Source organism: Rhinopithecus roxellana, chromosome 15, assembly GCF_007565055.1.
Source record: "Rhinopithecus roxellana isolate Shanxi Qingling chromosome 15, ASM756505v1, whole genome shotgun sequence".
Lineage (NCBI taxonomy): Eukaryota > Metazoa > Chordata > Mammalia > Primates > Cercopithecidae > Rhinopithecus > Rhinopithecus roxellana.
Window position 1 is genome coordinate 107,963,410 of NC_044563.1, and position 13,038 is coordinate 107,976,447.

The window sequence follows — 13,038 nt, forward strand, 5'->3', positions numbered from 1 at the left end:
TCCAACAGCCTCACAGGTAGGAGTGTATCCTCATTTTGCTGATGAGATTGATGCTCAGAGCTTTGCCAGGGGCATACCCTGGTAGATCCCAATTCAAATGGAGGCCAACCTAACCAGGCAGTGGTACCCCCCATGCCACAGGGGCAGGCAGGCAAGGAAGGGAAGCAAGTGAGTGTGTACTGTAAAGACCAAGAAAGTCCCTCTAAAGCCAGCAGCCAGGCCTCAGCTCCCCTGACAAGCTCCATGCCAGACCTTGAGTCCAGTGCCCAGATCTGACCTTTCCAGAGAGTCTGGAAACCTGGAGTTTTAGGTGAGATGTCCAGATTTCTAAACAACTTTTAGGCCAAACACCACATGCGCCAACCCCATGGGTTTCCAATCTGCCATTTCTAATAACCCTTCTTAACCTGAAAACCAAGTCTGTTTCTCAGCCACAGCAGGTACAAAGTAGTAACACATCATCAGGCAGAGTCACCCAGACCAAGAAGAGACCTCACCTTAATCCCTCCAAAACTAGGCTTCTCAGAAGGCCAATGCCCCCCTCATGATCTATTCATGAACCTATGCCCAGGCACATCAAGCCCAAATCTGGATAATGCCAGCTCTGTGTGGCTCTTGCAGCCCACCTACTAAGGGTTTAAGGACATGGGAGACTTCGGTTCAAATCCCAGCTCAGGCTCTTACTGGCTACATGACTCCGGGTGAGTTATTCCACCTCTCTGTATCTGTACTTCCTCCTTGTAAAACAGGGATACACTATCTATCTCACAGGGTGTGGGGAGTTTTAAAAGAGTTGACATATATGATGCACTTGGAGCTTTGCACATACTAAACGCTAAGCAAGTGTCTGCGGTTATCATTACCTCGTGGCATCAGGCCAGGGACTGGTCTATGATATCAGCCTGTGAGCTGGATCCAGGCTCACCTTCCTCCCGTCCCCTCCCAGCTCTCCCCACTACTGTGGGTCCCCCTCTCCTACAGTCAACAGACTCTGTTAAAGAGATGGAAAAATCGGAGGTGGATTTCCCTTTGGGTTTCCGGCAAGCAACTGACTCAGAAGGAAGATATTTCAACTCAGACCTGTCAGAGATCAAACACAATTCTTGGAACCTCCTCTTTCCTTGAAAATCTCTGGGGTTTTCTTCACACTACCTCCTCCCTCCCAACAAGAACAGAAGCAGGGTGGTTGGAGAGAGAAGGAAAATGTGCGTTTCCTGTCTCAGGCCGGCTGCAGATAACTCATCTCTGGTTTCTGGGAACCTCATCTCTGAGCATTTATTTCTGCAGAGAAAAAGTCCTCCCAGGGAGTTTGAGGAGGCGGGAGGGCATGGAGTGGTGGTGGTGGCAAGAATGTTAGATCCTCAACTGCGCTTTCTGCCTGCTCCCGCTTCCGATTTCAACTTGGGCATCACTTTCTCCTAGGTCTAATTATGTGCCCATCCTCCACAGGCTCCCAGCACTCCAGATTCCACCTTCACCCCTCTAAAAGCATTGCCCAAGAACTACCTGCCCAGTTCCTCTCTCATTCTGCTGTAAGAGCTCCAAGACACAAACCACCTACTCAATGGCCACCCCAGAATACAGCCCTGTACTCCACATTTATTCAATAAAAGAATCAATGAATCAATGGCCCCTCCTTTGACACACACACCCCAATACTCAAAGACTGAATAAGAACTTACAAGAACATTGGCAAGCAGGTTCTTCAAAGAACCAGGAAACATCAATCTTGCTTTTTTTTTTTTCACACTTTTCTAATTCTTCTCGGTCGCATAAAATCAGTGGGAGAGTTGGCAGAAAAGACTGTTTAGGGAGAGCGCACTCCTGTGTCAGCTTAGCTGCCCTCGTTCTTGGAAGGGCTCATGAAACTCAAACCTCTAACCCAGACTTGTCCCCGCTGCCAAAACGCAGCCACATCAGGGGTGAGGCTGGAGAGGGGTGTTAAAAGCCGCACTAACACCCCACAGAGAATTCAAAACAAGAAGATTCCCAGAATCAGCCCAAACTCCAGCAGATGGAAATTTAGGGAAGCCAGAATTGCTGATTGTGATGCCTGGGGATTTAGCCAGAATACGTCTATTCTGAAAGGTCATTTTCTTACCTTGAGAGATGTTACAATGTGCAAGCTGTGCCTCCTAAGGCAGTTTCAATAGGAAATATTCTGATTTATGGTTTTCATATCAACAGACCATGTGCCCTGACTTTTACACAGGGCAACACTGGCCACTATATTGAGGTGAGACATTTCTGTCGGATTTTTTTTTTTTTTTTTTTTGAGACAAAGTCTCACTCTGTCCCCCAGGCTGGAGTGCACTGTGGTGCGATCTTGGCTCACTGCAACCTCTGTCTCCCAGGTTCAAGCAATTCTCCTGCTTCAGTCTCCCAAAAATAGCTGGTTGGGATTACAGGTGCACACCACCATACCTGGCTAATTTTTGTATTTTTAGTAGAGACAGGGTTTTGCCATGTTGGCCAGGCTGGTCTCAAACTCCTGAGGTGATCCACCCGCCTCGGCCTCTCAGAGTTCTGGGACTACAGGGTGAACCGCTGCACCTGGCCTGACAGATTTATTCTTTTGTTGTTGTTGTTGAGACGGAGTCTCGCTCTGTCGCCCAGGCTGGAGTGCAGTGGCGCAATCTCTACCTCCTGGGTTCACGTCGTTCTCCTGCCTCAGCCTCCCGAGTAGCTGGGACTACAGGCACCCACCACCACGCCCAGCTAATTTTTTTAATATATATTTTTAGTAGAGACAGGGTTTCACTGTGTTAGCCAGGATGGTCTCGATCTCCTGGCCTCGTGATCTGCCCACCTTGGCCTCCCAAAGTGCTGGGATTACAGATGTGAGCTACCATGCCCAGCTGGATTTATTCTTACAGTATGGAGACACCTGTCTTTGGATCCAATACTGTGTTTTAGAACTTGACCTTCCTCAGTCCCAAGTTCTTCCTCATAGTTACTTCAAAGTCTATCTGCTAACATTTAAAATACAGTCTATTTTCAAAGACATGTCTTAAATGGAAAGGCCACTTATAATGATTACTGCATTACAAGACCCAGCTACATAAAACATCTTCCTTCCTAGTCATCCTTTGCATTGGCTACTATTTAAATAAATTTGTATTTCCCAGTTACATACTAACTCCACAGATAGAAAGTGGCCAGGGTGGCTGGGATGAGTGACCCAAAGAACGTGATTTAGGCTTTGACCCCAGACTTGGATACTCCGTCAAAACGTTTATTACCATTTGGCTTGAGTAGAATGGAGAACTGAGAAAGTCATTTCCTCTTGTTCTTTTCTCTGTGGAAAGGAGAAACAGCTGGCTCTCCTTGTAAGAACTTAGCCTCACCCAAACTTCAACTCCAGGCACCACTCTTTGAGGATTCTGTCCCAGACTCTCTAGTTCAAAGTGAGCTCACCTCATCCAAACTGCTGGAGAAGTTTTTTCTGAGACAGGATCTTGCTCTGTTGCCCAGGTTGGAGTGCAATGTGCATCGTCACACCCAGTTTTTAATTTTATTTGTAATTTTTTGTAGAAACCGGGGTTTCATTATGCTGCCCAAGCTGGTCTCAAACACTTGGACTCAAGCAATCCTCCTGTCTCAGCCTCCCAAAGTGCTGGGGTTACAAGTGGGAGCATGACACCCAGCCAGGAGAGGGTTATACACAGCACTATTCATGGGGAAATTCATCACATCGGCCTGTGCTTTCATGCACTGTACTCACCCATTATGTATCACTTTACTATTTCTTAAGTGTTCACAGTAATAAGAATCATATGGCTAATATTTATTAAACTTTATTAAACCACCAGACCCTGTACTAAGGATGCTTTTAGCATTATCTCAATCCTCCCAGTGACCATGAGGTTAGGGCTATTATTATCCTCATTTCATAAAAGACAAAATAGACTTAGAAAAATGAAGTCACTTGCCCAAGGTCACGCAGCTAGCCCAATCTTGATCGCTGGTCTCTCTGAATCCAGAAACTGCTCTCTTTGGTTAAAAATTTCTATTAAACCTAGCACAAATCCTCTTGCATATAAGAGGACTGTCACAACTGAAAAATGGGCTGAAGAACTGAGGCCTCTCTGTTTGCACATCTCTTTCTGACATCCCTACCATTCTGTGCCCCACCCTCTCCACCAGTCCTGCTTCAATCATGTTGAGTTGATAGATCTATTCTGCAAACAAGTCTTCCAAAAGGAAAATCAAAACCCAAGTGTCTACTTGAATGTAACCAGAGAGCAGCCTACTTCAGTGTTTAAGATGCTGGAATAAAGGCAGCTGTGTTTACCTCCACACAGGCACTTGCTGATGTGGGAGGGTTGGCTTTATTCAACTTGGGACATCCAGGTCACATTCAGTCCCTGGGAGATACTTCACATCCTCAGTTATAATCTGCGTCTCTGATGTGAAAGCCTATCTCCATCCTCTGGCCTTCTCTAATATAGTGTGGCTAGAATGCAAGGTACAGAAAAATGGGGAAGAAAGCTCTGATTTTTTTTTAAGCTTTGGCTTACTCTGGGCTCAATTTATATCTGGGCAAATAGTTTCAAACTTCAACCATATGTAGTTCCCACTAGTCTGAAAAATCACTCAAGACACAGAGGACATCTAGTAGCCCTAACTCCAACCCTGGAAAGGAGGGCTGGGGGAGTGTCATGCTCCTCAGGATGGGTGTTAGTCACAGGATATGATAAGAGATGGGCTCACAGAGACCTCGGGAAAGGAACGATGGCAGAAAAAAAGATCAGGAACCATCAGCTTAATCCCTCTCCCAGCATAAGACCTCTCTTTCTGACACTACAATATTGCCCAAAGAACAAAGGTGTTGCTATGCATCCCCCCAAAATTTATATGTTAAAGCCTTAACCCCCAATTTGATGGGATTTGGAGATGGGCCTTTGAGAGATACTTGGGGTTACATGAGGTCATGAGAGTAGGGCCCACATGACTAGTGTCCTTATAAGGGACATCAGAGAGCGAGCTCTCCCCATCGAATGCAAAAGAGGTCATGTGTACACAAAGTACACATCTGCAAGCCAGGAAGAGGGCCATCGCCAGGAATGGAAATGACCAGCACCTTGATCTTGGACTTCCCAGCCTCCAGAACATCAAGAAATACATTTTTGTTGTTTAAGTCATCCAGTCTATGGTATTTGTTATGGCAGCCCCAGCAGACTACTAGAGGTATCTAAGTCAGAAAGGAGTTCAAATTGTTATGCCACTGCTCATTGCTGTGTGACTTTGGACAAGTTATTTTATTTCTCTAATACATGATTTTCTCATTTATCAACTACTCATAACAAAGGGCTGTGGGGAGGGTTGAATGTATTGATGTAGGAGGAAGGTACCTAGCATTTTTTGGGGACTCAACACCCCAAAGCAGCAATACCTCCCCAATGCATGCAACGACTAGTATCATAAAAGGGCAGCTTCTTGGCCATATTCAGTCCACAGATGTGTTTTGTTTGGTCTGCAATGTTTGGGGAAATTTGGATTTACCAACATTTAAAAGTCAGAAAATTTCACATAAACATCTCAATTTCCAGTTCTTCTTGAAAAATAAGAGATGTATCATAGGGCCTGTGTTCTGCCAGGGTAATCCTCTTTCGACAGAGGACAAGATCTCACCACCCGGCACCCACACCAGCTTCACCCATTCAGAAGACCTGCTTGGTACCTGAAGTCTTTTGAGTTAGCAGCCCCTGGGCTACCTGGGCTGGTGAAATCTGGCTTGGCCTGTACTTATCCCAGCTGTCCACAAACAGAGCTTTTAAGTACAATTTCAGGATCAGCCTCCCAAAGTGAAGAACAATTAGCACATTCCTGAGTCACTGTTTTATTTATTTATACTTGTATTGTGAACTAAAGAACCTCATGGAAAGGCCAGAATTTTAGTCCCTGGAGAAGAATGAAGCTTGGCAATGTGGGGGTTGGCTGACCCAGATTTGCCCCTGTCACTCAACTTCTTGGGGCCTCAGTTTCCTCCTTTGTAAAATGAGGCCTTGGGCTAGATATCTTTTGTCTTCTTCCATATTTATATAAGATGTGAAACTCAAGAACATGGATGGAAATTTAATACAATTCTAAAGACTTTAATGAAAGTAGAGCTCTTAAAACACCCCATTGACCTTAACACAGGCCTTAACTATCTGTAAACAGGACCAGAACAATGTACTTGTTTATTGTTCTGCCCACTCCAGGGTTGGGTCTTTAGCCTTGAAGTTCTACACTTAACATATCCAGAAACAAATGAATGCCAGGGCCTGAAAAGACCTGATGGAGGCCAGGCGCCGTGGCTCATGCCTGTAATCCCAGCACTTTAGGAGGCCAAGGTGGGTGGATCATGAGGTCAGGAGTTCAAGACTAGCCTGGCCAAGATGTGAAACCTCGTCTCTACTAAAAATACTAAAATGAGCCGGGAATGGTTGCAGCCGCCTGTGATCCCAGCTCCAGAGGCTGAGGCAGAGAATTGCTTGATCCCAGGAGGCGCGGGCCGCAGTGAGCCAAGATGGCGCCAATGCACTCCAGCCTGGGCAACAGAGCAAGACCCCATTTCAAAAGAAAAAAAAAAAAGACCTGATGGATCAATCTGCTATCCCTAGAAGATCCTGGTGCTCTGAGCCCTGCCTGACTTGCTGCTCTCATTTCACCAAAACACAGACCTAACTGCACAACTACCCAACTTCAGGTGCTCTACGCATGTGGATGGGCCTCCTTTTGGTTCTTTGCTCATTGCAACCACAGGAACTTTGCATGCGCAGTTTCTACCAACTGGAGCTCTCTTCACCTAGGTAATATCCGTGGATGTTTCAGATCACAGCAGCAGCATCACATCCACCCTTCCTGGCCTCCTTGACAAAAATCAATCATTCTAACATATGCTTTCATCACATCAGCTGTGTTGGAGTAGCTGTCTTAGTTGCACTGTTACATTTCACATGTGTGGCTAGTTGACTCATGATTCCCTTCCCAATGAATATAAATTCCAGGAGGGCAGGGTCTGTCTTTGGTCCTTGTTGTCTCTCCAGTGCCTGGCCAACAGAGACGCACTCAAATGTTTGCTGGTAAGACACTTAGTAAAAGGAAGAACAGCAATAAAACCCTAAGCAGTCTGGTTCCAACAACCAAGCTGAATTGCCTATTATGGTGCCTAATGGTTAGGAGGGGCACAATAAATGCTTGCAGAATAAATGACACCTGCCATCTATCAACCCTCTACCCCTACCCCCACAAAACACACTACATACTGAACAAATGATTCTCTCTGGATCAGAAGTTTAGACAGATATAGGTCTCAGAACACAACAGCCATGAAAGCAGCATAGCTGACAGAAGAAGCAATAAGAGCCAAGCAGGGAAAAAAAAAAAAAAATTCTTAAGGCTCCTAAGGGGGTAGCCCCTCTGCCCCTGCTCAGGCTTATACGGGAAAATGGCACCAAGTCTGGCCTGCCACATACCTGATGTTTTCGTTCAGGGCATAGAGCTCGTTGCTTTGCAAGCCGCCCCCTTTGAAAACGTTGATCACAGCAGTCTGAACGCTACAGGAAAAGAGAATAACACCTGGTTAGAGAATCTCTCTTCTTGGGCCATTTCAATAGCAGCTCAGGGCTGAAGGTGGGTGGAGTGACCAGGAAGCTCATAGCACAAACCTGGTCACACTCTCCATCCATCCTCCATTTCCTCCTCAGTGTCCTTGGAGAGAAAGGAAGATGGAAGCCGAAAGGACTCAAAAGCAGCCCCTGCTTTCTTGCAAGCCAGCAGGTCTTCCTCCCTCACCTCGCTGGCGGCCCCGCTGGTGCAGCCACAGTCAAGGGCAGGCAATGGGATCTGACTGCAGGAAACTGCATGGGCCTGGGAGATTCCAAATGGCATTTCCTGCCAGCAGAAGCTGACCCATGCCTGGGGTTCTTTCACAGCCACTGTCTTCACAGGGAAGCTTGGTGGCCTTGAACTAACATGAACCGGTAATTCCTTTCCTTTTTAACAGCACTTTCCTTGGAAGAATTTCCCGCAGGCCAGCCTTACAGGCCCCTCATATTTCCACTCCTGTGAGGTGTAGGGGCAGTAGAGTCAGTCCCTTGAGAGGCCATATCAGGGCTTACTCCACAGCCTCTAGGACAACAGCCCAGTGTTTCAGCAAAGGAGCTGCTTACGATCTTGTCTGTATTAAGGGCCCTGGCCTTTTCTTTAAAGAACAGGGATCCATTTAACACCAAAACATTTTGGAACCCCCTCTCTCCATCCCTATCATCAGAGTCATGCTTTCTGTGTCCATTCATTGAAAATATCCATAATGGGTTGGGCACGGTGGCTTACGCCTGTAATCCCAGCACTTTGGGAGGCAGAGGCAGGCAGATCATTTGAGGTCAGGAGTTCGAGACCAGCCTAGCCAACATGGTGAAACACCGTCTCTACTAAAAATACAAAATCAGTCAGGTGTGGTGGCGTGCACTTGTAAATCCAGCTACTCAGGAGGCTGAGGCAGGAGAATCGCTTGCACCTGGGAGGCAGAGGTTGCAGTGAGCCAAGATCACACCACTGCACTCCAGCCTGGGTGACAGAGCAAGACTGTCTCAAGAAAAGAAAAAAAAAAGAAAAAAAAGAAAAGAGAAAAGATCCATAATGACCCAAACTACAAAGAATTCAGTCATGCTTCAAAATAATGGTGCATTTAATTTCTCCAAACAGTATCTGTAAAGATTTGAAAAACAGTAGCCCACAAGCATATAAGACACAGTGCCGATTCAGTCTGCTCAATTCTTGGTGCACAAAAGGTTGGCTAGAACCTAACAAAACTCTGTGCCTCCTCTTCTAAGCACCCGTGGCTCACAGGTCTTCATAATCTTTGGTTTATGCCACTCATTTAATTTTTCACAGACATGTTTTATCTTCCCAAGCAGGAAGTAGGAAGTAAGTTACTTAAGGTTACTTATAGAAGTCCACTCTCGGATATGCTGACAGTTTCAGGTGTGACTAATGAGCATGACTAGTGACTGTAATTCCAGTACAACTGTCCCAGTCTGGTAAACTGACTCTGACAGGCCAGAGGCTCTCAGTGGTCTATTTTCTGGCTACTGAAACAAAGAAAGCTAACAGACACACTGGATGTAAAAAAAAAACCGTCCCCTCTTGGCCAGGTGTGGTAGCTCACACCTATAATCCCAGTGCTTTGGAAGGCTGAGGTGGGAGTGATCCCTTGAGGCCAGGAGTTCAAGGCCAGCCTGGGCAGTATAGTGAGACCCCCCCCCCCCCCAGTCCTTTAAAAAAAAATTGTTTTTTTAATTAGCTAGGTGTGGTGGCATGTGCCTGTTGTCCCAGTTACTCAGGAAGCTGAAGCTGAGAGGATCGCTCGAGTCCAGAAGTTTGAGGCTGCAGTGAACTATAATTGCACCACTGCACTCCAGCCTGGGTGACAGAGTGAGACCCTGTCTCTAAATAAAGGGAAAAAAAATTTGCTCTTGTCATCATTTACCCCCATAATCACGGCCTTCCCAGAATCAGCAGAAGCTCAGTCAGCCCCCGGATGCCTCCCTCCCTGCCATGGCCCTTGGCAGCCCTCCACCCCACATCCTGCGGCCTCCTTCACCTGTTCCAGGCTGAGCTGGAGCTCAGCTGCAGAGCCTGCCGAGTTGCTTGGAATCGGGGAAGGTCGCTGAGCACGGGGGAGCTCATGAAGCGTGGTCTAGGCCTGCGGAAAGAGCCCATCTTGTGGAACTCGCCGGGCAGAATGGGAGCAAAGCCACGGGTCATAAGTCCTGGTGACAGTTCAGCTTCACCTCTAGGAGCAGAAGGTTCTGAATGCCCTCGGAAAGGGCTTTTCCAAGGGCTGCCTTCAGGTGCTCAGGCTTTCTTAAAACCACAAATGTAGCCAACACCTGAAAAGAGAGGGTAGCTTTTATTGAGAACTCCTGGCCTGAGAACACCTCTTAGAGGAAGTTGGCTGGGACTTTCCAGCCTAACTACCCCCAAAACAACTGTGGTACCCAGAAATAGCATCTATTCCCTTGCAGGTTCCCATTCACAGGTTTGTACAGATCTCTTTTTCGTTGTAACAGTGTGGTCACCCGCAAGTAGGAAGACAGTGACAATGGGGCAAGGCTAAGACCAGTCCTGCAGAAAAATGATTTCTAAGCTGTGCTAGACTCTGGTTCTAATATGCACCCATCAGTTTGGGCACTGCCTGGGTTTCTGTGGCCCATGATGTTGTGCAGTAAGAGATAGATTTTTTTTAAATGTCTCAAGGAGGACACAAGAGCTCCTCATCCTGGCATTGATGACCTTCCATGATACGCCCTTACCATGCCAGTCTGAATGTATTGCTCAGTTTTTCTCAAAGCATCAGTGTCTCTTCACTCAGGCACATCTCACCTTCCCTTACCTGCTATTCCTTCACTCATTTCAACAGGACACACTCACTGAATCTTTGCTATTTATTAACCACTGTGAGTTGCAGAACATCCAAAGATTTCTAAGACCAAATCCCTGCCCTCAGGGTACTCAGTCTATGGAGAAGATAACTATCTTTTCAAGTATTCACTCATGCAATAAATATTTACTGAGCAGCTACTATGCACAGGCACTCAGGCACTGGGAGATATAAGATGGCTCCAGAGGCCATGGTGCCCTGCGCCATGGAGCTCACAACCAGCAGGCACTCTTCTATGTCATGCCTGATCCTTCCACCACACTTTTGCTCATACCAACTGCTCCTCTTACCCAGAATTCTCTTCCTTTTTCCCTCTGCTTATTTAAACCCAACTCACCCTGCAGGGTCGGGTTCAAGGACACTAACCCCTTGTAGCAGTTGCTGGGAGACTTTGCGGCTTCACAGTTAAAGGCAGTGGCTTCAGGTTTGAGTCTTAACTTGGCCACTCCCAAGTTGTGTGATTTCGGACACATTGAGTATAAAGTCCTCAGCTGTTACTAATGCCCACTTTCCAGGACTGGAGAAACGAAATGAGATCACGTGACATGGCCAGCAGCATGGCACAGCCATGGGCCTCAAGGACTGGCTATTTCCATTCAGATGAATTTCTTTCTTTCCTCGACACCTTTGGACCTGTAATTTCAGTCTCTTATTCTTTAGTGATTCAAAAGTCCTTTAGTGACTCTAAGGAATGACTTAAAAGGTGAGTATTAGAGTTCAGCAGAGTGAAGGACAAAAGGAAACACCACGAATCTCGTAGTCACTTTTTACTTGCGGGTTTAGTAGGTTTAGCCCAGAAGTATGTTCACTGACATCTCTCTCACCAGCTAACTCTGCTATGTCCCAAAAACTAATGATGTCAGAAAAAGATATTCTAGCCTTAAGTCAACCTTCAGGTTGCCAGGGGAGAAGGTTTTGCAACTCCAGCTGGTTAGCATTTGAAGAAGGGGGAACCGAAGTCTCAACTCCAAATCGAACATGCTGTTGTGGTCAGAAGAGTGAGTTAGGCCACTCAGATGGGCACGGAGGCAAGCCATCAAAAGCGCACGGGAGGTGTTAGCAGCTGTCTGCAGGCAACAGGCATAGCAACAAGGAACTTGTGATACGAAGAGGCAGAAAAGAAATGACTTGTCCTGTCTCGTAACTTTTTTCTTTTAAGGAAAAAGCAGACTTATGTCCTGTTTTTCTGTACAGTCTTTGCCCCTTCACCCCCTGCTCAGAATGAGTTCAACAGTTTTGTTAAACTTTATTAACAAAAGAAGCACAACAGGCCTGTCAAGTTTCAGAAGGTCTCAGCAGCTTCATAAATGCCACTGCCACTTGGAAAGATCTATATAAACTAACAAATGAGGTGACGAAGAAATAAAGCCACACAAGGTCCTTCCGTATCCTTAAACCGGCTAGCTTTGGGATTTAACTCATCCAGTAAAGGTCACACTACAAAGACAAGATCCATTTCACTGCCCTTCTTCAAATGGGCCTGCTAACTGCAATTCACCTGTGTAATTACAGGCTATTAACTCCCTTTATGAGGATCTTAAACAAGTTAATGGAGCTGCCTCTCATTCCATGGTACTGGTACAGGGAAGTAGAAAAGTGAGCAGAATGGATCGTTCCAGGTGTTTACCCACCACCTTCCTGCCGAGACACCCACTTCTCCAGGAAACTGTAAGACACTGAGGATCACAGGCTGGCTTCTGTCCCCATCCACTTCTCAGTTAGTGTCCCCAGGCCGCCTAGTCCAGCAAAGCACCAGGGCAGCTCCATCCACACACTCAGCCCCTCTTAAATAAGGGTCACTTTCAGCCTACAACTGTGGCTCCCGCAGACTCATAAACTGCAGAGTCACACACGAGTTGCCACTGACTCATTTTTCTCCTCCCGAATCCGCCACTCTCAACGCTGATAGTTAAAGAGAATGTGAAGCTGTCTTTGTCTCCACCTTTCCGACTTCCGGGCAGAGCCAAGAGACCTCCCCAGAGCAGCACAGGGAGGAAGGAGGAGGCCGTTGGGAGCATTGACAAGACTGCCCTAAAGGGAAACGCTGATACACCCTGGGTTCACCTGCTACAGCGCTGGGCCCGCAGGCGCAGGCCTGTCCTGACCTAAATCTGACAAATCAGAAAATGACAGGAACAGATGGGCCCTCGGAGTGGGGCCAGTCCAGGTCCCATTTACAGATGACAAAGGTATAGCAAAGAAACAAAGAAACTCGTCCAGGGTGCTCAAGGCAGGAAGAGAGCTAGGACTGTGAGAGCTGTTCCCCGACACCTGTTTGAGCATGTTCCCCAGCTCCCACCTAGGCCAATCTGCAAACTCCTTGAAGACAGGCATAGGGCTTTATTCACCTCTGCATCCTCAAGACTAAGCTCACTGCTCAGCCTGTAATCCCAGCACTTTGGGAGGCTGAGGTGGGTGGATCACCTGAGGTCGGGAGTTCGAGACCAGCCTGACCAAGATGGAGCAACCCCGCCTCTACTAAAAATACAAAATGAGCGGGGCATGGGGGAGCATGCCTATAATCCCAGTGACTCAAGGAGCTGAGGCAGGAGAATCGCTTGAACCTGGGAGGCGGGGATTGCAGTGATCCGAGATCGTGCCATTGC

General features: G+C 47.0%; 1 protein-coding gene across 6 annotated transcripts in view; it reads right to left on the bottom strand.

Annotated features, from left to right (window-relative positions):
• PRR5L (proline rich 5 like) overlaps nt 1–13,038 on the bottom strand; it is a 96,088-nt gene that overhangs the window by 60,660 nt on the left and 22,390 nt on the right. For 4 of the 6 annotated variants that reach the window (XM_030917609.1, XM_030917610.1, XM_030917615.1 and 1 more), the window contains 2 exons: nt 9,593–9,881; nt 7,464–7,544 (listed from right to left, as the gene is read on the bottom strand). In XM_030917609.1, the coding sequence (XP_030773469.1) occupies nt 7,464–7,544; nt 9,593–9,756 (245 nt within the window). In that variant the 5' untranslated portion in view covers nt 9,757–9,881. The remainder of the gene's footprint in view (nt 1–7,463; nt 7,545–9,592; nt 9,882–13,038) is intronic. The other 2 variants (XM_030917612.1, XM_030917613.1) reach the window with 2 other exon arrangements.